Source organism: Lutra lutra, chromosome 1, assembly GCF_902655055.1.
Source record: "Lutra lutra chromosome 1, mLutLut1.2, whole genome shotgun sequence".
Classification (NCBI taxonomy): domain Eukaryota; kingdom Metazoa; phylum Chordata; class Mammalia; order Carnivora; family Mustelidae; genus Lutra; species Lutra lutra.
In genome coordinates, this window is record NC_062278.1 from 216012602 (window position 1) to 216033992 (window position 21391).

General features: G+C 57.4%; 1 protein-coding gene across 11 annotated transcripts; it reads left to right on the forward strand.

Moving 5' to 3' along the window:
* Positions 1 to 784: 784 nt before the first annotated feature.
* On the forward strand, positions 785 to 20425 carry TYK2 (tyrosine kinase 2). 11 transcript variants are annotated; one of them, XM_047702816.1, is made up of 26 exons: positions 785 to 876; positions 1334 to 1552; positions 1675 to 1815; positions 2076 to 2291; positions 6901 to 7024; positions 7156 to 7303; positions 7672 to 7835; positions 8868 to 9234; positions 9682 to 9882; positions 9982 to 10139; positions 11866 to 11974; positions 12066 to 12255; positions 12353 to 12456; positions 12551 to 12733; positions 12816 to 12903; positions 13773 to 13900; positions 14724 to 14859; positions 14947 to 15101; positions 15829 to 15979; positions 16425 to 16522; positions 16751 to 16943; positions 17266 to 17384; positions 17639 to 17811; positions 18039 to 18156; positions 18989 to 19099; positions 19189 to 20425. In XM_047702816.1, the coding sequence occupies exons 3-26, from the start codon at positions 1761 to 1763 to the stop codon at positions 19321 to 19323; spliced, it is 3624 nt and encodes a 1207-aa protein (XP_047558772.1). In that variant the 5' UTR covers positions 785 to 876; positions 1334 to 1552; positions 1675 to 1760; the 3' UTR covers positions 19324 to 20425. The 11 variants fall into 11 exon arrangements, with proteins under 11 accessions (XP_047558772.1, XP_047558762.1, XP_047558788.1 ...); XM_047702806.1 differs by having other exon boundaries at positions 792 to 876; positions 1207 to 1552; XM_047702826.1 differs by lacking the exon at positions 785 to 876 and adding an exon at positions 887 to 1010.
* The last annotated feature ends 966 nt before the right edge of the window (positions 20426 to 21391 follow it).

Genomic DNA, 21391 nt, shown 5'->3' on the forward strand with positions numbered 1-21391 from the left:
AAGATAGGCTCAGGCCTAGGTCGAAGGCTGGTCGAGAAGAGAGCTCAGATGAGTGAGGTCAAGGAGGGCGTCGTTGTCGCCTCTCTGTGCCTCCGTTTCTTGCTCGGAGAAATGGGGACAACACAAGCCCCCAGAGGACTGCTGCCTTGATCAAATGAGATACTGCATGAGAACAGTCAGCGCATAGCCTTCTCGGTAAATGACAGCGACTTGCCGCTGTGTGTTGGTTAGAACTCCGGTCAGGGGGACTTCCAAGCTGCTACTTTGACAGCCTCAGAGAACGGGGCTGGAGGTGATCAGGCGGAGGATGTGAATAGGCGGGCTGGAGACACCGCCCGGGCGTGCGTGAGGGGGTGTCTCGGTCCAGCCAGGTGCAGCTGGCCCGGCGGAGACGAGGGAAGCGAGGCAAGATGGAATGGAGTCACACGGCAGGGGCCTGGAAGACGGAAGGGCGGCTGGCTGTAGCCTTGATCGCCAAAATGAGGACAAGAAGTTTACGCCAGTTCCGAAAGCCTCACTTGGGCCAACAGCCCGCGTAAGAAATCCACGCCGTTTGAACGCCTGCACTGTCGAACCCCGCATACCAGCCAGCGCTTCCGCATCTCCTCCCTCCAGCAGCCAATCACTGACGCCATGGTGCCATCCCAGCCAATCGCGGTTGAGGGTAAAAAAAAATAGGTGAGGGTGAAGGCCAATAGAAGCGCCGCTATTGCAACGAAAGGACCAATGGCTACGTGCGACGGGTCACAACAGCAGCCAATGAATATGCCCATTTCAGGCGGCCAATGGGAGGCGGCGTCTCGGCGGCGATTTGGCGGTAGCTGCCCGCAAAGCGGGGCGGGGTCCCGGGTTCGAGCCAGAGTCCGGGGGGAAAGGGTGAGCCTGGAACCTCCGGGAGGTCCCCTGGAGGGCAGCGGCCGGCGGGAGGTGCGGTGGGAGGCGCGGCGGGAGGCTGCGCGTGGCGGAGGGTGGACGGAAACACCCGCTGCCTCGTGACCAGTCGATGCCTGGTGGGTGCGCATCGCGGCTCCTGCCCCAGCCAGTGAGGTTTTGGGGGTGGTGTTGGGGGGGCGGTGCGGGTCTCCTGGGTGCAGACGTCACTCCTACCGCATCGGCAAAGCTGGTCTGCACTCAGTGGGGACGAGGACGAAGGAAATGGGCACCCCCCGAAACCCCATCCATATTTTCTCAAACGTTAACATATAGTAATAGCGAACATTTATCGAGTATGGACCGCACACCGAGCCCTGAGCTGAGCGCTTCCCCTCCCGCATCTCACTGAATCCTCCCGGCATCGCTCTGGGGGAAACACTGCTCTGTGCCCCTTTTCCAGACGAGGAAACGGGCTCAGAGAGGAGCTGATTCCCGAGGAATCGGACACTGTGCTACGACGACACTCTTCTTCCCGTCACTGTTTATCTTAAACTGGAGGACTTGGCGGCCTGACCCTGGGCCTGGCTCTCGAGGAGTCCCCCAGCTGGACTGAGGGGAGACTGGAAACAACCCCTCCTAGGCTGGGGGGAGTCCGCAGGGCGTGGGGTCACTCGTGCGGGTAGGTGTGGGACGCATGAATCTTGGCCTGCTAAAGAGAGATCATCAGGACGATGAAATCAATAATAATGATTTTATTTTTGTTTTTGTCATATTTTGTTATTTTTTCATGCCTGCATTAAGGGCTAGGTGCTGTGGGGATGTCACAACCTTCTTTTCATGGCAATGCTCTCTGCATCTTCATTTTCCGATGGGAAAACTGAGGCCCGATGTGGCTAAGTGATTTGCCTGAGTTGACACGGAGAGAGCCAAGATTCGTCCCTGGTCTGTCTGACCTGCCTGCCTGGTGATTTGGGGAAGGGGGGTGCAAAGCAGGTTTTTATATTAATGCAAGTTTGTCCAATAAAGGGGTTCATTGTTCATGGCAGATCTAACAGGTGTGAACGTGTACCCCAACTCCATCAAACAGATGTAGAAACAGGCTCAGGGAGGGGAATTGGATGCCTAAAGTCACACAGTGAGGGGGTTCTAGAATTTTCCCCTCAGGCCTAATGTTTGGGGGCTCATGGCCTATCTCTTTCTAGCCAAGCCAGCTGTCAAAAGCATGTCTCTGTGCCACTGGGGTGCCACCACCAGGGACAGCAGGCCTGATGGCAATGGAGCTCAGCCCATGGCCACCAGGGGAGGCCTGAAGGTCCTTCTGCACTGGGCTGGCCCTGGCGGCGGGGACCCCTGGGTCACCTTCAGCGAGGCCACACTGACCGCAGAGGAGGTCTGCATCCACATTGCACAAAAAGTCGGTGAGTCTGGGGCATCAGCCCTGTGGCAGGGGTGGAGGTGCTCAAGGTAGCTGGGCCCATCCGTCTGTCCATCTGTCTGCCCGTTCATTCAGCAGACATTAAGTGAGCAACTACATTGTGCCAGCCCCAAATCACTGTCTTCTTAGAGCTGATAAGAAGGAAAATCAGCAAGAAACTCAATGAATAAGAAAACTGTGTGGAAGGGGCACCTGGATGGCTCAGTTAGTTAAGCGCCTGCCTTTGGCTCAGCTCACAATCTTGGGGTCCTGAGATCAAGCCCGGCACCAGGCTCCCTGCTGGGGAGAAGCCAGCTTCTCCCTCTCCCTCCCCCCACCCCAATTATGCTCGTTTGCTCTCGCTCTCTCTCTCTCAAAGAAATAAATAAAATCTTAAAAAAAAAAAAACAAAAACTGTAGGAGAACAGAGATAGATGATGGAGAAAAATTAAAAATTCAGGAGAGGAGTACCTGGCTGGCTCGCTTGACAGGGTATGTGACTCTTTTTTTTTTTTTTTTGAGATTTTATTTGTTTATTTGACAGAGATCACAAGTAGGCAGAGAGGCAGGCAGAGAGAGAGAAGAGGAAGCAGGCTCCCTGCAGAGCAGAGAGCCCAATGTGCGGCTCAATCCCAGGACCCTGGGATCATGACCTGAGCCGAAGGCAAAGGCTTTAACCCATTGAACCATCCAGGCGCCCCGTGGGTATGTTACTCTTGACTACAAGTGAGGTGGGAGCCACAGAGGACTGGGCGCAAAGGAGGGGCGTGACTGGACTCAGGCGTCACGGGGGCTCTCTGGCTGCTGTGCGGGGAATAGACTGTGGCAGGTGAGGGTGGGAGCCAGGAGACCAGGGTGGCAGTGACCTCCAGGAGGAGATAACGGGGGAGAGGTCAGCCAGGGCCAGATCTTACATTGCCTTAAATGCCAGAGGGAGGCGTTGAGAGTTTACACTTTCTCCTGAGAGCAGTAAGGAACTGCGGAATGCCTGAGAGAGCCCATAGCAGAGGCACCAGAAGTATCCTGTCTTCCTCCTGAGGAGGAGAAGGTCTGTCCAATTGGACCTTGCTTATATGCCCCTTCCTCCAGGAAGTCCTCTCTGATGCCCTTTGCCACAACCAGATGGGGGCCTCATGGTGGATTTCTGCCACCCTTCGTACTTTCCCATGGGTGGCTGATCCTTCATGAGCTCCGACAGGTGTGTTGGGTGGTGAGACACATGCCCAGCAGAAGAAACAGCGTGTGAAAAGCTCCCAGACAGCTTGATATGTGTGAGGAAGCAAAAGATCTTAAGAGTAATGAGTGTCGCTTTCAAGAATTTGAAAAGGGAAGTAGGACTTGAAAGTGGATCGTATTGTCAGACTCCAGGTCATAGTTATTATTATTTTTAAGATTGATTTATTTTAGGGAGGCGGGGGAGGGGCAGAAGGCGAGGGAGGAGAATCCCATGCGGACTCCCCGCTGAACGTGAAGTCCGACTTGGGGCTCCATCTTACACGCCTGAGATCATGACCTGAGCCTAAATGGAGAGTCAGACATGTAACCGACTAAGCCCCCCCAGACACTCCCTGCCCAGGTCATGGTTAGTCAGTGCTGAGGGGGTTGGGCTTTCTTATGGGGGCAATGGGGAACCATGGAAGTTTTTAAGCCAGAGAGTGAAATAGTTAGATTGGTTCTTTAGGAAGTTGTCTCTCTCTTTTTTTTTTTTTTTTTAAAGATTTTATTTATTTATTTGACAGAGAGAAATCACAAGTAGGCAGAGAGGCAGGCAGAGAGAGAGGAGGAAGCAGGCTCCCTGCTGAGCAGAAAGCCCGATGTGGGGCTTGAACCCAGGTCCTGGGATCATGACCTGAGCCGAAGGCAGTGGCCCAACCCACTGAGCCACCCAGGCGCCCCGGGAAGTTGTCTCTCAAGGAGGCATCCTCCTGTGAGAGGCAGTGAGTATACTTGGACCCAGCAACTTTGGAAAGCCATTGGTATCATCCAACATTGTTCCTTGGGGCCGCATAGTTCCACTTCTAGATAGGCCTGGTACAGACGCTCAGCTCATGTGTTCTAGGAGACACATACCAGAATGTTTGGAGCAGCTTCATAATAGGAGACCATCTCAGGGTATCCTGTACGGGAGAGGACACAAACTAAGGTTGAAGGCCGGAAAGCTATACAATCAGGAAAAAGGAAATTTAACCAAAGTTACACCTAATCATATGTGAAGTTTTTTCTTAATTTAATTTAATTTTTTTAAAGATTTTATTTATTTATTTGACAGACAGAGGTCACAAGTAGGCAGAGAGGCAGGCAGAGAGAGAGGAAGGGAAGCAGAGAGCCCGATGCTGGACTCCATCCCAGGACCCTGGGATCATGACCTGAGCTGAAGGCAGAGGCTTTAACCCACTGAGCCACCCAGGCACCCCTTTAATTTATTTTTTAAGATTTTTTTTTTAATTTGACAGATCACAAGTAGGCAGAGAGGCAGGCAGAGAAAGATAGGAGGAGGCAGGCTCCCTGCTGAGCAGAGAGCCCTATGCAGGACTCGATCCCAGGAGCCTGGGATCATGACCTGAGCCGAAGGCAGAGGCTTTAACCACTGAACCACCCAGGTGCCCTTTAATTTATTTTTTAAAGTAATCTCTACACCTAACATGGGGCTTGAACTCGTGACCCCAAGATCAAGAGTTCTACTGACTGAACTAGCCAGGCGCCCGTTGTGTGAGGTTTTTTGTTTTTTGTTTTAAGAGATTTTATTTATTTATTTGACAGAAATCACAAGTAGGCAGAGAGGCAGGCAGAGAGAGAGGGGGAGGCAGGCTCCCTGCTGAGCAGAGAGCCCGATGTGGGGCTTGATCCCAGGACCCTGAGATCAAGACCTGAGCTGAAGGCAGAGGCTTTATCCCACTGAGCCACCCAGGTGCCCCATGTGTGAGGTTTTAAAAGCTGTTGTGATTGGGCGCCTGGGTGGTTCAGATGGTTAAGCATCTGCCTTTGGCTTGGGTCATGATCCCAGGGTCCTGGGATCGAGTCCTGCATTGGGCTCCCTGCTCCTTGGGGAGTCTGCTTCTTTCTCTGCCTCTGCCTCTCTCTCTCTCTCTCTCATGAATAAATAAATAAAATCTTTAAAAAACAAAACAAAACAAAAACCTGTTATAACATGAAGAAGTAAATTGTAGAAGGACACCTATAGTGTAATACTGCATTTATAGTTTATAACATTTGAGACTAGGTCATAGAGGATACGGGAATGATAAACTCTAGTTCAGGAGTGTGGTTAACCCTTTTTTTTTTTTTTTGAAGATTTTATTTATTTGCCAGAGAGAGAGAGAGAGCAAGCGAGTACACACAAGCAGGCAGAGAGGCAGGCAGAGGCAGAGAGAGAAGCAGGTTCCCTGCCGAGCAAGGAGCCTGATGCGGGACTCAATCCCAGGACCCTGGGATCATGACCTGAGCCGAAGGCAGCGGCTTAACCCACTGAGTCACCCAGGCGTCCCAACCCTTTTTTTTTTTTTTTTAAGATTTTATTTATTTATTTGTCAGAGAGGGAGAGAGAGCACACAAGCAGGCAGAGAGGCAGGCAGAGGCAGAGAGAGAAGCAGGCTTCCTGTCGAACAAGGAGCCCAATGCAGGACTCGGTCTCAGGACCCTGGGATCATGACCTGAGCCGAAGGCAGCAGCTTAACCGGCTGAGCCACCCAGGTGTCCCAGGAGTGTGGTTAACTCTTGGGGGAGAAGAGGTGGATATAGGCAGAGGCAAGTTTTCTGTCTTGTGGCTGTACTTTGGTGATGATAAATTATTCTCAACAGATTGTCTTAGATAACAGTTTCAAGTGATATGTATAAAAGGATGTCTTGGGTGGCCGGGGCAGGGAATGGCCACGAGTCTGGAGTCTGGGGTTAGGGCTGGGCTCTGGATCCGAAGGATCCCAGAGATGGAGGATATGGAAAGAGCAGGTCTTGTGACCCATCTGATGTGGATTACAGGCAAAGTTGAGGACAAGGACCAAGTCCTAGTTTAAAAGAACCAGCCAGAAAAGAGGCGGGCTTGGGGACCTGGCATGAGGTCCCTTTGGAACATGGCACATCTAAGGGGGCTTCATGTCCAGGAGGAGACATCCGGGAGGTGGTTGGGTGTCCCTGCAGGGCTGGAGCTCGGAGACCAGGCGACGTGCCAGCGGTTGGGCCGGTCGGTCAAGGGTAGGTTCTTGCTGTAGTAACAAGCAGCCCCCCAAATTTCCCTGGGTCAAGACAATGAAGGTTTACCCAAAATCCAGTGCAGGTCAGATGATTCGCTTCTGTCTCGTAGCTTGGCACAAGGGGTCTCTACCATCCCTGAGCCAGAGGAGATGGTAAGAGTTTATTTCCAGGCCTAGAAATCTGCGTATCCCTTTCGCCAGCATCCCATTGGCCAGAAACTGGTCCTGTGGCCCCATCCCAGCTGCAAAGGAGGATGGGAAATGTAGTCTCTGAAGCCACAGCTCGGTCACCATATTGTATTGTCCTCTGTGGGCAGAAGGAGGCCCAGGGAGGGAGGGCCTGTGATGGGAAACATCAGGTGTGAGGGTCCACAAAGCAGCTGGCAGCAGATGCTGCCCCCTGACCCTCTTTCTCCCCTGTTCCAGGCATCACTCCATCCTGCCTCAATCTCTTCGCTCTCTTCGATGCCCAGGCCCAAGTCTGGCTGCCCCCAAACCATGTCTTGGAGATCCCCAGAGACATGAGCCTGACACTGTACTTCCGCATGAGGTGGGTGATGGGCCTTTGGGAGTCTTGTCCCCTTTGGTTCTGTCCCCTTGCTCCCCTGCACCGCGCCTTCCTGGAGCTGCATCTGAGTCCATGCTAGGTCCCAGCTGTGACCTCTCCATCCTGTCTTGCAGGTTTTATTTCCGGAACTGGCATGGCACAAACCCCCAGGAGCCGGCTGTGTACCGCTGTGGGCCTCCAGGGCCCAAGTCTTCCTCTGAACAGGCAGAGCAGGGCATGCAACTACTGGACCCGGCCTCCTTTGAGTACCTCTTTGAGCAGGTGCATGTAGGGCTGGGGAGGTGGGACTGTTCGTGAGGGACTTTGGTGCCATTGAGGATCCCCCCCAACCTCGCCCCAATTCACTAAGGCTAATAGATTTCAACTCATGCCACCTGGGATCCTTTGGCTGCCTGGACCGAAGGGTTCTGGAACAAAGGATTGCCTGGGAAAGGGGGCTGTGGTCAATTCGTGACGTTCACTGCGGGCCGAGGTTGGACAGAGGAGGCACACATGCTGTGTATTTGGCCTTTCCTGAAAACAGGGGTCCCCTCCCATCCCCAGAGTGGACAGAAGCTGGGGAGTAAACAGGCTCTTATGCCTCCCTTTCTGCCCAATCTGTCCCCCAACCCTCCTGCCCCAACCCCCAGGGCAAGCATGAGTTTGTGAATGACGTAGCATCGCTGTGGGAGCTGTCCAGCGAGGAGGAGATCCACCATTTTAAGAACGAGAGTCTGGGCATGGCCTTTCTGCACCTGTGCCACCTTGCCCTGTGCCGTGGCGTCCCCCTGGAGAAGGTGGCCAAGAAGATCAGGTGTCTGGGAATGCGGCGGGAACGGGTATCTGGGAGCCGCAAGAGACCTCGCCTACTGCCGTGTGTTCATTCAGCACTTATCTAGTACCTGCTGTGGTACCAGCGTTCATTCTGGGTATTGAGGCCACAAAGTGACCAAGTCAGACAGCAGTCACTCCCCTCCTGAGAGCACATCTGGTGAAGGAGGCATCAGTAAACAAAATACAAAAGGGGGAGGTCTGGTGTTTCCGACAGTGATAAATGCCGAGGGGAAATTTCAGCAGGGAAGGAGGAAGAAGGAGCGAGAGGGAGAGGTGTAGGATTTCAGCTTGGAGGGTCCGGGACTCCCTCAGAGAATGTAGCATTCAAATTCTAAGGTGCAAAGGAAGTGAAGGCAGGAGGCTTGCGAGTGTCTGGGAGAGCATTCTAGACAGAGAGGACAGATAACTCTCTGTTTAGAGGACAAAGAGGCCGCTGCAAAGATCCTGAGGCCCGCCTGATGCATTGGAGGATGTGTGGCTGAAGCAGAGCGAGCTTGGAGAATTCCTTAGATTCTAGGGAAGGAAGGTCCCAGGAGTGTGGGGAGCTGGGAGCCAGCTGTGGGCATGGCCATTGCTGTGAGGGCCCTGGTAATCAGGGTAGACTGCCTGGAGGAGGCAGTGGGAGACATGGCTCTTGGAGAACCAGTAGTCCCTCTTAAAGCACATATCTTTCTGTCCCTGTTGTTTTATAACTCTGGAAGACTCTGGCTGGGACAGTAAAGTCCACAGTGCTGGGAAACCCAGAGGATATACCCTCTCTAGCCTGGACAGCAGAGAACGCTTCCTGGCGGGGAGGTGACATTTCTGCTAAGACCTGAAGGTTGAGTCAGCTTTATCCTGATGTGGAATACGTTGGCAAAGCATTCTAGGTCGAGGGAAAAGCATATACAAAGGCCCAGAGGCAGGAGGCAGCAAAGCCTGTTTCTTGGGGATCTGAACTTGGAATATGAGGGCCAGCTTGGCCGGCAACCCCGGACTCCTGACCAGCCCTTCCTGGTTGCCCCCCACCCAGCTTCAAGGACTGCATCCCTCGCTCCTTCCGGCTGCAGATCCGGCGGCACAATGCGCTGACCCGACTGCGCCTGCGGAACATCTTCCGCAGGTTCGTGCGGGCCTTCCAGCCGGGCCACATCTCGCAGCAGGTCATCATGGTCAAATACCTGGCCACACTCGAGCAGCTGGCACCCCGCTTTGGCACGGAGCGCCTGCCCGTGTGCCACCTGGAGCTACTGGCCCAGGCCGTGGGGGAGCCTTACTACCTCCGGGACGCCGGGCAGGCTCCCCCAGAGCCTGGGCCGGAGTTGGCCACCGGACCACCCACTCACGAGGTGCTGGTGACGGGCACAGGTGGCATCCAGTGGCGGCCGGTGCGGGCAGAGGTGAGCAGGGTGCCTCTTCCGTCTAGTGGTCCAGGTCGGGCTGGGGCTGGTACTCCTGCTCAGCCTTGGCCTTGGCCTCTGAGGGTGGCTGCAGGGAACCCTTTCCCCGTGTGGCTCTGGGATGTCTATTTATCCCCCGGGGTGGTTTTTTGGGGAATGTCCTCTGTCTGTGTCTCCCCCCTGGGGGCCTCTGAGGAACCCCTGTCTGGTATTTGAGGGTGAGAGGGCCTGGCTCTTCCTCTCTTCCTCCCTGAGGTTCTGGCCTCTGGCGTGCAGCTCTCTAGGGGGAGGGTCCCCATCATCCAGTCTGTGACACAGACTCGAGTGCGGCTGCCTCAGGAGCATCCCCGGTCCCTCCAGCTCCCGCTTCTCTGCAGGGAGAATGTGCGGGAGACTGAACGGGTATAGCCCTGCGTCACGCACCTGCCCTGCGTGCTGGCTTTCCAGGGTCCCAGAGGCGATGGCAGCAGCAGGAATCCCCATGCTGGCCCATTTGGGAAGAGAACCAAGGCCCCAGCAGCGGGCGACCAGCCAGCAGACAGGCCTCAGGAAGCGCTGTGGACCTACTTCTGTGACTTCCAGGACATCACACACGTGGTGCTGAAGGAATGCCACGTCAGCGTCCACTGTCAGGACAACAAGAGCCTGGTGGGGCCCAGGGTGGGGGCCTGGCAGGGGTGGGGGCTCCTGTGGGCTGGATGCCTGGCTGATGTCCTGTCCCCACCCTGTCCCACCCTTGGCCTGCAGGAGCTGACCCTGCCTTCCCGGGCCATGGCCCTGTCCTTGGTGTCACTGGTGGATGGCTATTTCCGCCTGACCGCAGACTCGAGCCACTACCTGTGCCACGAGGTGGCTCCGCCACGGCTGGTGATGAGCATCCAGGACGGGATCCACGGACCCCTGCTGTGAGTGTGGGTGGGGCAGTGGGGGGAGCTGGGGGAGGAGTGGAGGGAGCAGGGGAGGGGCGGGCGGAGCAGGCAGGAGGAGGAAGGGCACATGGGTGACACAGCCAGGTGGTGGCTGCCTAGAGCTCATGGTGAGGCTTGAATGAGGCACGTGCGTGTTTGTGTGTATTCACGTCTTTGCGTTCATGTTAGTGCGCACGTGTTCACCCATGAGCGTGCACGTGTGGGAGTGCGTGCGGTCGTGTGTACATGCGTGCAGATTGGGCACGCCAGCGGTGTGGGGGAGAGGGGGCGCCTGCAGTGGTGTGGACATGTGGCACAAGGGACCGGGTTTGGGATAGTCAGCGCGCACGTCTGCAGGTCGAACAGCCCGCCCGGCGTGCAGCTGTGCTGCACGGTCGCCTGCCCAGTTGTCCTTGCCTGGTGTTGCGCGGCGCGATGGGCTGGTGATTTTCGTGGAGCCGTGTGTTGCGCAGATGCTGGCGGCCATTCACACGTTCGCGTGAGCATTCACATCCCTGCAGGCGTGTGTCTGTCTTGGTCACTGGCGGTCCCTGCGGTTCTCTACAGACTCGCGGGGCGGAAACTGTGCAGTGTCTGGCCATCAGGGGTCCTTCTGTGTGCCGCTGGGTCACGGGGCTGTGACTCTGAGCTCATGTGGTCATCATACCTGTGCGTGGCTGTCCCCCAGCCTACCTGTGACAGCGGGACTGGCCGTTAAGATGTTTTAAGAGGTCCGACCCCTGGGAGCCTCCTCTCTACACTGGAGGAGGGTGGAGGGGCCATTCCGCCTCTTGAGGGCCGAGGTGGCACAAGGTCACTGCCTGGTGTGTGTCACCTGACAGGGGTCTCTGGGCCCCATCCACGGGCATCCTCGTGCGTTCAGGCGGCTGTAACGGTCCCGGTGACCGGGTGATGCCAAAACAGCGGACATCGATTTCTCACAGTTCTGGAGGCTGAAAGTCTCAGTGCAAGGCGTGGGCAGGTCCAGTGTTTGGCGGAGAAGCCTCCCGCACGGGTGCACAGACAGCCAGCTTCTGGCTGGGTCCTCACATGGGGGAAGGGGCAGGAGCGCTCTCTGCGGTCCTCTTCATAAAAGGGCACGAATCCTATCCATGGGCTTTCCACACTGGCGACCTACTCAGCCCCCAGAGGCTCTGCTTCCTCGAGCTGTCGCGCTTGATTTCCACACGGGAGTTCTGGGGAGACGTGGATGTTGGGTCAACAATAGAATGGAAGCCCCAGTGTCCGGGGCGGGGGCGGTGTGTCTGGACCCGGGTGGCAGTGTCATGGGTCCTGCCCATCTGTGTTCCTGGCGGTCGTCCCCTCTGGGTCTGGGATGTTGTGGCCCCTTATGCGCCCTGTCGCAGGGGTTGCGATTGGTATCGTCTGTACATGTGTGGCAGGCTACCCACCCTGTGTCTGAGTGGCTGGCTGGGCATGTGCCCTCCGGTATCTGATCGATGTCTCCTGTCTCTGGGCACGTGTTACCATGTCGGAGGTGCTGCCTGACCGTCGCCCCACACGCGGGTGCCTGTCCCACTACCTCTTTCATCCCGTGGGTATTTCTGGATGCGCTCAGACTCCACATCCACACAGAAGTGCCGACATTTGTCCCAGCCGGGAGTGCTCCCCTACGGGCAGATTCTCTGTATCCCTGTTGCCTGGCATGTGCCCCATGGTACCCCCCAGATTCTCTGACCGCGGCCCCCTGGTCCCCCCATAGGGAGCCATTTGTGCTGGCCAAGCTGCGGCCCGAGGATGGCCTCTACCTCATCCACTGGAGCACCAGCCACCTCAACCGCCTCATCCTCACGGTGGCGCAGAGAGAGCAAGTGAGCCTGGGGCAGGGGTCCTGGGCCGGGGCTGGATGCGCTTCTGGTCTGGACCCCTGCTCACTGCCCTGCCCCCTGGCCCCCACCGCAGGCCCCAGGCAAACAGCACGTGCACCTGCGCAAATTCCCCATTGAGCTGCAGGCCGGGGTCTTCACACTGGAGGGCTGGGACCGGTCCTTCCCCAGCGTGCGGGAGCTGCGAGCCGCCCTGCAGGGTTGCTGCCTGCGGGCTGGGGATGACTGCTTCGCCCTGCGCCGCTGTTGCCTGCCACGGCCCGGAGGTACGATATGGGGGGCCCTGGACGGGGTGAGGGTGGGCGTTGGGGTCCCCATCCCCAACCCAGGCCAGCCCTCCGTGACGGCACCTCGACCCTCCAGAGATCTCCAACCTCATCATCATGCGGGGGTCTCGGGCCAGCACCGCTCCGCCCAACCTCAGCCAGCTCAGCTTCCACCGGATCAGCCAGGATGACATCACCCAGGTGTGTGGGGTCGGAGCTCCCTGGGGCCGGGGGGTGCTGCGGAGGGCAACCCTAGGTGCTGGTCATGGAGCTGCCCCGTGCCCTGTTCCCTCAGCTGTCCCACTTGGGCCAAGGCACGAGGACCAACGTGTACGAGGGCATCTTACGAGTGGGAGGCAGAGGCCCCAAGGAGGACACGGCAGACAGTGAGGAACCCCCTACGCCCAGTGGGGACTGTGGGCAAGAGCTCCGAGTGATACTCAAGGTGCTGGACCCCAGTCACCACGACATCGCCCTGGTGAGTGAGCCTAGCCAGGGGGCCATGGGGAGAGGTGTGGGGGTCAGGGTCTGTGGCTGCCTGACCTGCCCTGTCCCCACAGGCCTTCTACGAGACAGCCAGTCTCATGAGCCAGGTCTCCCACGTGCACCTGGCCTTTGTACACGGCATCTGCGTGCATGGCTCTGAGAGTGAGTGAGCCCCACATGCCCTCTCGTGTCGTCAGCAGGCCACCCCCCGCCTATGCCCGCTCCCTGGGTTGGACCCTGACCCTCAAGCCTGTGTCCTCCTTACCCTTAACTCTGTGCTCCACCTTGACCTGTACTGGGATCCCTGACTACACACCTCGATCTGTGACTACTTGACCTTCGACCTGTGCCCCAGCCACAGACTATTTCCCAACAGTCCCCGACTACACCTGGACTCTTAGTTTCACCTCGATGCCTGGCTGCACCCTGATCCCTAGCTCCGTCTGCCACCCAGCCTCTGTCTACCCTCTGACCCCACCGTGTGGGTGCCAGTGTTGTGGGGCGCCCTAGTCCTCCCAGATCTCAGTCCCTGCTCTACCCCCACCCCTGCACTTACCCTGCATGTACCTCAGAAGTCCTTGTCCAGCCAGTAGCCCCCAGATCCTCAACCCCATGTGTCTGTCTCTCTTGCTTTCCTTCTAACACTGGTCGACACCCCATGAGCACCCCAAGCCCGTGGTATCCTCTCATCACTTAAGCCCCAGCCCCATGTTCCATGCCTCCACTTGTCTCCACCTGCCCCCAGGTCCCCAGTCCCATCCTCCCCTTTGTCCTTTACATGGCAGCTTTGCCCGCCCCCCACCCCCACCCCGGACTGAGATGCCAGCATTCACCTCTGCCTCACCCTGCACCCACATGGCCTACCCTCCCTCCTGCATCTCCTCTCGCCCCACAGTCACTCGTCGGTCGCCCCCAGCATTTCTGCCCCAGCACCTTCCCTACCCACGGTCCCAGCCCCCATGTCCTGCCCCCACCGTGTCCAGGAGTGGGGAGGCAGGTGGGCGGCCTGTGCAGTGGCTGGGACTTTGCAGACATCATGGTGGCAGAGTACGTGGAGCACGGGCCCCTGGACGTGTGGCTGCGGCGAGAGAAGGGCCACGTGCCTGTGGCCTGGAAGGTGGTGGTGGCCCAGCAGCTGGCCAGTGCCCTCAGCTACCTGGTGCGTGGCCTATGGGCGGGGCCTGGGTTGGTGGGGCGCGCCGGGGCGGTCATGTACACACTGGCCCTAGGAGGTCTTTCCATGAGCCTCTTTTGCTCACACATCCCTGTGACTCCCATCTCCCCCAAGAGAAGAATGCCTCAACCTTCTATGTCCCATGGGGGCCTGAGCTCAGCAACTCTGTCACTCTCTCTTGGCATTGGTCCCAGCTCCTCCTGGTGCAGTCACCCCAGTTTCCAGAGCACCTCTGTGTGCCAGGCTCTGTCCTAGACCCTGAGGACACAGTAGAGAACAAAACCAAAGTCTCTGTCTTTAGGGAGCAGGTATTTTAGTTGGGAGGGGCAAACAAATGATTAACTACTTTACACAGTATTTTAGAAAGCAGTGACAACCGTGGGAGAGTAGCAGGCTGGGAGATAAGCAGTTGCTACAGGCGAGGGAAGAGGTGGAGTTTAAAATAGATGCTACGGTGACCCGGAGGTGAGGAAGGGGGGGGGGGGCACTTCAGGAAGTGCTTTCTAGGCAGCGGGAACAGCCAGTGCAAAGGCCCTGGGGCAGGACCATGCCTGGCATGGTTGGAGGACAGCAGTTGGACCTGACCACGAGCTTTGACCACCAGCTCTGGGAAGACAGGACGGACCTACTGGGTATCCAGTGCCAATGATGTACTTGTATCCCCATGATGGCTTTTGTTTTGTTTTGTTTAACCATGGTTATTTTCTTCACGTGGTCTGTCCCTGTGGAGACCACATGGGATGGGAGTGGGGGCAGCATCTGTAGCACCCCCCCCCAGTGGTCACACCCTCTTTTCACACCCCCACAGGAAGACAAGAGCCTGATTCATGGTAATGTGTGTGGCCGGAATATCCTGCTGGCACGGCTGGGGCTGACAGAGGGCACCAGCCCCTTCATCAAGCTGAGCGACCCCGGTGTGGGCCTGGGTGCCCTTTCCAGGGAGGGTGAGGACCTGGGCTGGCTTGGGTTCAGGGATAGGCTTCCCCCCAACTCTTTTTCCATCCTCGCTGACCTCTGACCCTGGCCCCCAGAGCGGGTGGAGCGGATCCCCTGGACAGCCCCTGAGTGCCTCTCTGGCGGAGCCAACAGTCTGACCACTGCGGCCGATAAATGGGGCTTTGGTGCCACCCTCCTGGAGATCTGCTTCGATGGGGAGGCCCCTCTGCAGGGCCGTGGCCCCTCCGAGGTATGTCTGGGGCATCTCTGGGCCCTTCCCACACAGGGGATTGGTACCTCCAAGGAGTCTAGAGGGCACGTTCAGGGTCCTGGGCTGCCTCCCCTCTGGCTATGTGGCCTGGCATATATATGTGGCCTCATCTCTCTGGGGCTCCATCTGATTGTCAGCTGGGGCTGACAGTCTCTACCTCATCAGGTTGTTGTGACACACAGCAAGTAAGTGACATGCTTCAATTTTAAGCAGAGCAACCAAGGCCGTCATGGGAGAAGCCCTAGGCTGTGGGGGTGAGGGAGGACCAGAGGACCTCCCTGAAACAGCTGAGGGGTCAAGCAAGGCTTCCCAGAGGAGGTTTCAATCCAAGTACAGAAATGTTGCAGTGACCCAGGCTTGGAAGTGCAACCTAGGCAGAGGTCACGGCAGGTACAAAGGCCCTGAGGCATCAGATTGCGGTTGGAGCTTCCTGGAGTCAGAGTGAAGAGGAGGCAGGGCAGGAAGGGCCTCGTGCCGGCTGTTCCCGAGCTCTGCAGAGTCAGCTGGACTTGGGATTCAGCCCAGGCTCTGCAGTGGTGTCCAAGTCTGCTTCCCTCCACCAAGCCACAGTGGCATCATCTGTAAAATGGGAATGACGGAACAAGGACCCAGCATGCTCTGGGGGCTTGACTGTCTTTTGGAAAAGGGGTTTGGGGGCAGGGGATGGGCGGGGGTTACTGACTCCCATGGGTCCCCTTCCTGGCAGAAAGAGTGCTTCTACCAGAAGCAGCACCAGCTTCCTCAGCCCTCCTGCCCGGAGCTGGCCATACTCACCAGCCAGTGCCTGACCTATGAACCAGCTCAGCGGCCCTCCTTCCGCACCATCCTGCGGGACCTCACTCAGCTGCAGCCCCAGAGTGAGCCCCACCCCATTTCTGGGATCCCTGCTGGTGCTGACCCCGGGCCCCTGAGGTTTCTACCCTATAACCCCTGTCAGGTGTGACAGTGTCTGACTCACTTCCGGGTGTGCGGACACCTGTGCTTGCCTTAATGGTTTTTGTGGGGAGAACCACGGCTTCCTTGGACAGATCGGGCGCTTGCAGCTTTCTGGCTTTCGTTTTCTCTCATCTTGAAACACCCTTTACCCTATGTGAGACCTTCCCGAGTGTCCTAGGATGCAGCCACTTCTGCATTTTGGACACGAGGTAGAATTTTCCAACCGTTGCAAAAAAAAAAAAAAAAAAGTTTCCTTATGTTTGAGATAGGATACTGGCAGAGCGGTGGCCCCCTTTCTGTGCCTCCGAGGGTGGGCCTGTCCGGGAAGAGGCAGGAGTCCAGTGACATCCACCGCGGCTCTTCTAGATCTTGCTGACGTCTTGGCTGTGAACCCTGACTCACCTGCGTCAGACCCCACCGTGTTCCACAAGCGCTATTTGAAAAAGATCCGAGATCTGGGCGAGGTGAGGGGCTCAGGGGGCTGGGGCGGGCCTGAGGTTAGTTCTGGAAATATGGGTGGGGCCTGGCCTAGAAAACACACACACACACACACCCCACCCCCGCCTCAAGGGAGTCCGAGTCCCGGCCCCCACAGAGGAGGTGGGGCCTGGGATTTTCCAAGCGCACCCAGCCAGGGGGTGGGGCCTGGGGAGCCGGGGCAGGGCCGACCCGCCTGCGCCTTCCCGGGCCAGGGCCATTTCGGCAAGGTCAGTCTGTACTGCTACGACCCCACGAACGACGGCACCGGCGAGATGGTGGCCGTGAAGGCCCTCAAGGCGAACTGCGACCCCCAGCTCCGCACCAGCTGGCGGCGGGAGATCGACATCCTGCGCACGCTGTACCACAAGCACATTGTCAAGTACAAGGGCTGCTGCGAGGACGCAGGTGGGCGGGGCCGGCGGGGCCCGGGGCCCATTGGAGCCGCTGGCTGGAGCCTCCAGCTGGAGAACGCGGGCAGGGGTGGCTGCGGCCCGGGGCTGCCTCTTTCCCACTTTGGCCCTCTGCGGGGCGCGATGGGTGAGAGGGACTCAGCGGCCCCCTCACCGGGGTTTTTAGGATAGGCTGGCCCGCCTGAGGGCTGGACCTAGTGTGGGCGAGTCAGGGCCCCACGCTGGGGAGGGCGAAGCTGCGGCGCTCGGAACGCGGGCGCCCAGCCCCTGTCTCCGTCGCCCGTCGCCTGCACGGGCCACACCCTGCCTTGCTTCAGGAGAGAAGTCGGTACCGCTGGTCATGGAGTATGTGCCTCTGGGAAGCCTGCGAGACTACCTGCCCCGGCACAGCGTGGGGCTGGCGCAGCTGCTGCTCTTCGCCCAGCAGATCTGTGAGGTGGGCCCGCTGGCCCCAGGACCCGGAGCCCGGCTCCCTCCTCTGTGGCCCCGGCCCCGGTGGCCCCACACCGCCCGCTCACCTGTCCCCGCCCCAGCTGCCGGCCCTGCTCCCTTCTGCGGCTGCCGCCTCCCACCCTGCCCGCGCTGGCGTGGTCCCAGCAGTCCCGCCCCACTCCGCAGCCCCTTCCCATCCGGTCTGGCACGCCTCGGGCTCTGCCCCCGGCCATTGACCCTGACTCGCCCTTCCCCCAGGGCATGGCCTACCTCCACACACAGCACTACGTGCACCGAGACCTGGCCGCCCGCAACGTGCTGCTGGACAACGACAGGCTGGTCAAAATCGGGGACTTTGGCCTAGCCAAGGCTGTGCCCGAAGGCCATGAGTACTACCGCGTGCGCGAGGATGGGGACAGCCCCGTATTCTGGTGACCGGACAGGAACCCGCTGGAGTGGGGGGTCAGGGGTACCTGGAGCAGACAGGGTGAAGGAGATAGATGCCGGGGTCTCAGGCGACAGGGCCTGGTCTCAGTGAAACTGCTCCCCCCCACAAGGGTGGGGCCCTGACTGGGACCAGAGAGCCCCTAAGCCCCAGGTAAGACTCCCACCTGGTCTGGCCAGAAGCATGAGTGACCCCCCATTCCCCCGCCCCCAGGTATGCCCCAGAGTGCCTGAAGGAGTGTAAGTTCTACTATGCCTCCGATGTCTGGTCCTTCGGGGTCACCATGTACGAGCTGCTGACCTACTGTGACTCCAGCCAGAGCCCCCCCTCGGTGAGAGCCAGGCCCTCAGCCCCACCCCATACCAGAGGCGCTGGAAAGGAAGGCATTGAATTCCCAGCTCGCCCACTGTAGGGAGCACTTAAGCCACGTGGGCCTCACAGTCCCACTGTGTAAAACGGGCCCCCTTGCCGCGTCAGGGGGCTCTGATTGTGACAGAAACCCAAATAGAAACAGCTTATTCAGGCGTTTGCAGCCGGGGAGGCACAGCTTGACTTAGATCCTCAGCTGTCCTCAGGAGACCCATTTTTCTCCCATCTCCGCTCAGCTGCTCTCCGAGGAGGCATCTCTCAGGAAGCCCCCCCATCCCCCCCCACCCCCTGCTCCGTTGTGGCAGCAGTGGCCCCCTAGCTCTGCAGGTGCAGCCTCCCAGCTGAGGGGACCAAAGGGTCTCCTCCCCACCCGCATCATTGAGGGCTTTCTGATTGGCCCAGCTTGGCCCCCCCAACCATGGTTATTGGCCAGGCCTGGGCTGGGGGAGGAACCAAGGCTGTGCTCGGAGTTTATTCCCAAAGTCCATGGTCAGAGGGGTGGGCAAAGGATTCTGGACCGATGAAAACAGTTTGCTGAGAGGCTTAACAGCAACCCCCCCCACCTCCGACTTACTCCATGAGTGTTAGTTACCTACCTTCCACATAACCCAGTGGTAGATGTTATTGCCCCATTTTACAGATGAGTAAACTGAAGCCCAGAGAGATGAGGTCATAAATCTGAACCTGGGCACCACATCCTGGTGGAGGCAGGCGGGGACTGCTGAGCCGGCAGCTTCTGACGGCTGTTTAGCTGGCCCCGCCCCCTGAAAAGAGCTGCTTTTGTCTCTGTGTAGAAATTCATGGAGCTCATAGGCCTCACCCAGGGGCAGATGACGGTGCTGAGGCTCACTGAGCTGCTGGAACGCGGGGAGAGGCTGCCCCGGCCGGAGAGATGTCCTTGTGAGGTGAGGAACCCCCCCACCCACTTTTCACCTTCCTGCCATCAGACCGCAGAGAGAGCAGCCCCCGCAGACCCACTTTCTTTCCTGCCCAGATCTATCTCCTCATGAAGAACTGCTGGGAGGCGGAGGCCTCATTCCGCCCCACCTTCCAGAACCTCATACCCATTCTCAAGACAGTCCAGGAGAAATACCAAGGCCAGGCTGCCTCAGTGTTCAATGTGTGCTGAAGCCTAGCAGTGGCTCTCGGGGGACCGGAGCAGGCGCCCACCCAGAGGGCCTTCCGGGTCCCAGAGGAACCTGACAAGGAGAGGCCTGCCTCACCGTTCCCAGTGCCTTACTCCTGACCGGAGCCGCCACGTCTGTGAATGGACTTTCCTTCTGTCTTACTCCCTTGGGTTGCTGTAGCAGTCTTACGGATGGGATGGCTTATAAACAGAAATTTATTTCTCACAGTTCTGGAGGTTGGGAAGTCCAAAACCAAGGTGCCAGCACGGTCACATTTTGGTGAAGGCCCTCTTCTTGTTTCACAGCCAACACCTTCTGGCTGGGTCCCTACAGGGTCGGGGGGGCGGGGGACGCTGGGGATCTCACTGGAGTCCCTCTTATAAGGACACTTAAGCCCAAGGACACCATCATGATTTAGCACCTGCCAGAGGCCCACCTCCTGATACCGTCATATCAGGCATTGGGATTTCAATGTGAGAATTTTGAGGGGACGCAAGCCTTCAAACTGTCACACCCTCCATGGTTATGATCCTGGTGCAGGCCCCTGAGGGACCCAGGACAAGCAAGGACCTAATCAGGCCCTTGAATCCAATCTTCTGGCCTCCCCACTCCCAGCCTTAGTTAGGGCCCGGCATTTCCACTAGCTGGTAATAAACTCATATTTTCTCTGCTGGAGGCCGTGTTCCTTGGGCCCTTCTTCAGCCGGTGTTTGCTGTCCTGGGCTTTGCAGCTGGAGCAGGATGCTGCAGAGGAAGGCAGACATATCTCTGACCTTTGCTTCCACCAAATCCCCAGCTAGCAGGCCAGTGCCTGGAGCACAGAAGGCTCGTGGGAGCTACTCGCATAGAGATCAACAAAGAATGCAGGGCTTGGAGGGGCCCTGCACCAGGTAGATAAGCCTTCCGGGTTCACGCTTTCCTCCCTGTGTGACTTCAGGCAAATGGCTCTCCCTCTCTGGGCCTTAGCTCTAAGCTCTGACTGGGCATTGTCATGCTGGCTACCTCGGGGGACTCACAGAAATAGTTAATGGGGTTCTTTAAGTCAGACGCTTAGTGGACAGATATGCAAACAATGTACTTAATAAACATTTTATATTCTTGTTAATCTGGTGTTTTCCAAAGTGTTTCTTTTTTTTTTTTTTTAAAGGAAATGATTAATTTTGCTTTTCTCCCCCTCGAGATGTATGTGTTAGAGCACGAGCGAGAGGGGCAGAGGGAGAGGGAGAGAGAATTTCAAGTAGACTCCATGTGTGTGGAACCCAGCACGGGGCTTTGATCTCACGATCCTGAGATCAAGACCCTGATATCACCACCTGAGCCGAAACAAAGTGTCCAACGGTTAACCCGCTGCGCCACCCAGGTGCCCCTACTGAGGCGTTTCTACTGAGACAGGATGTGTGTCAGGCCACATTGTGAAAGGCCTGAAATATTTTTCTTTCTGCTTTGGTTTCTCAAGACCTTGTGGCCTGCAGCTCCCCTTTTCCAGATAATTCCATACGGATGTGTTGAGGTTTGCTTTTTATAACAGTTTTCATATTAAATATGCATTACAGTTATAAATGGGCACGAGGTGGTGATACTGACCCATGCGGTGAACTGTCCCTCTATAAGCCACTACTGTCATCTCCCTGAAGGCAGCTAATGTCATCTGGTTTCCCGTTCTTGCTTCCAGAGACTATCTAGAAAAAGGAAATCTATGCGCATACTAGGCTTTCTCAACTCTTGGAAAAATAGTAGCATGTGGTGGGCCCAGCTAGCTCAGTAGGTGGACCCTGTGACTCTTGATCTTGGGGTTATGAGTTCAAGCTCCACGTTGACGTGGAACCTACTTTAAAAAGACACATTCTTTTTAAAAGGCATTTCGGATTTTATTTATTTATTTGAGAGAGAGTGAGAGAGAGCACGAGAGAAGAGAAGGTCAAAGGGAGAAGCAGACTCCCCGAGGAGCTGGGAGCCCGCTACGGGACTCGATCCTGGGTCTCCAGGATCATGACCTGAGCCAAAGGGAGCTGCTTAACCACTTGAACCACCCAGGCGCCCCCCCCCCCCAAAAAAAACATTTTTTAGGGGC

Bases quoted from the DNA above. Each gene is read 5' to 3' on its own strand.
- TYK2 (XM_047702816.1), top strand. From the start codon at position 1,761: ATGTGGCTAAGTGATTTGCCTGAGTTGACACGGAGAGAGCCAAGATTC. The intron at 1,816-2,075 runs GTCTGTCTGACC...ATCTCTTTCTAG, and splicing joins AGAGCCAAGATTCGTCCCTG to CCAAGCCAGCTGTCAAAAGC. The intron at 13,901-14,723 runs GTGCGTGGCCTA...ACACCCCCACAG, and splicing joins CCAGTGCCCTCAGCTACCTG to GAAGACAAGAGCCTGATTCA.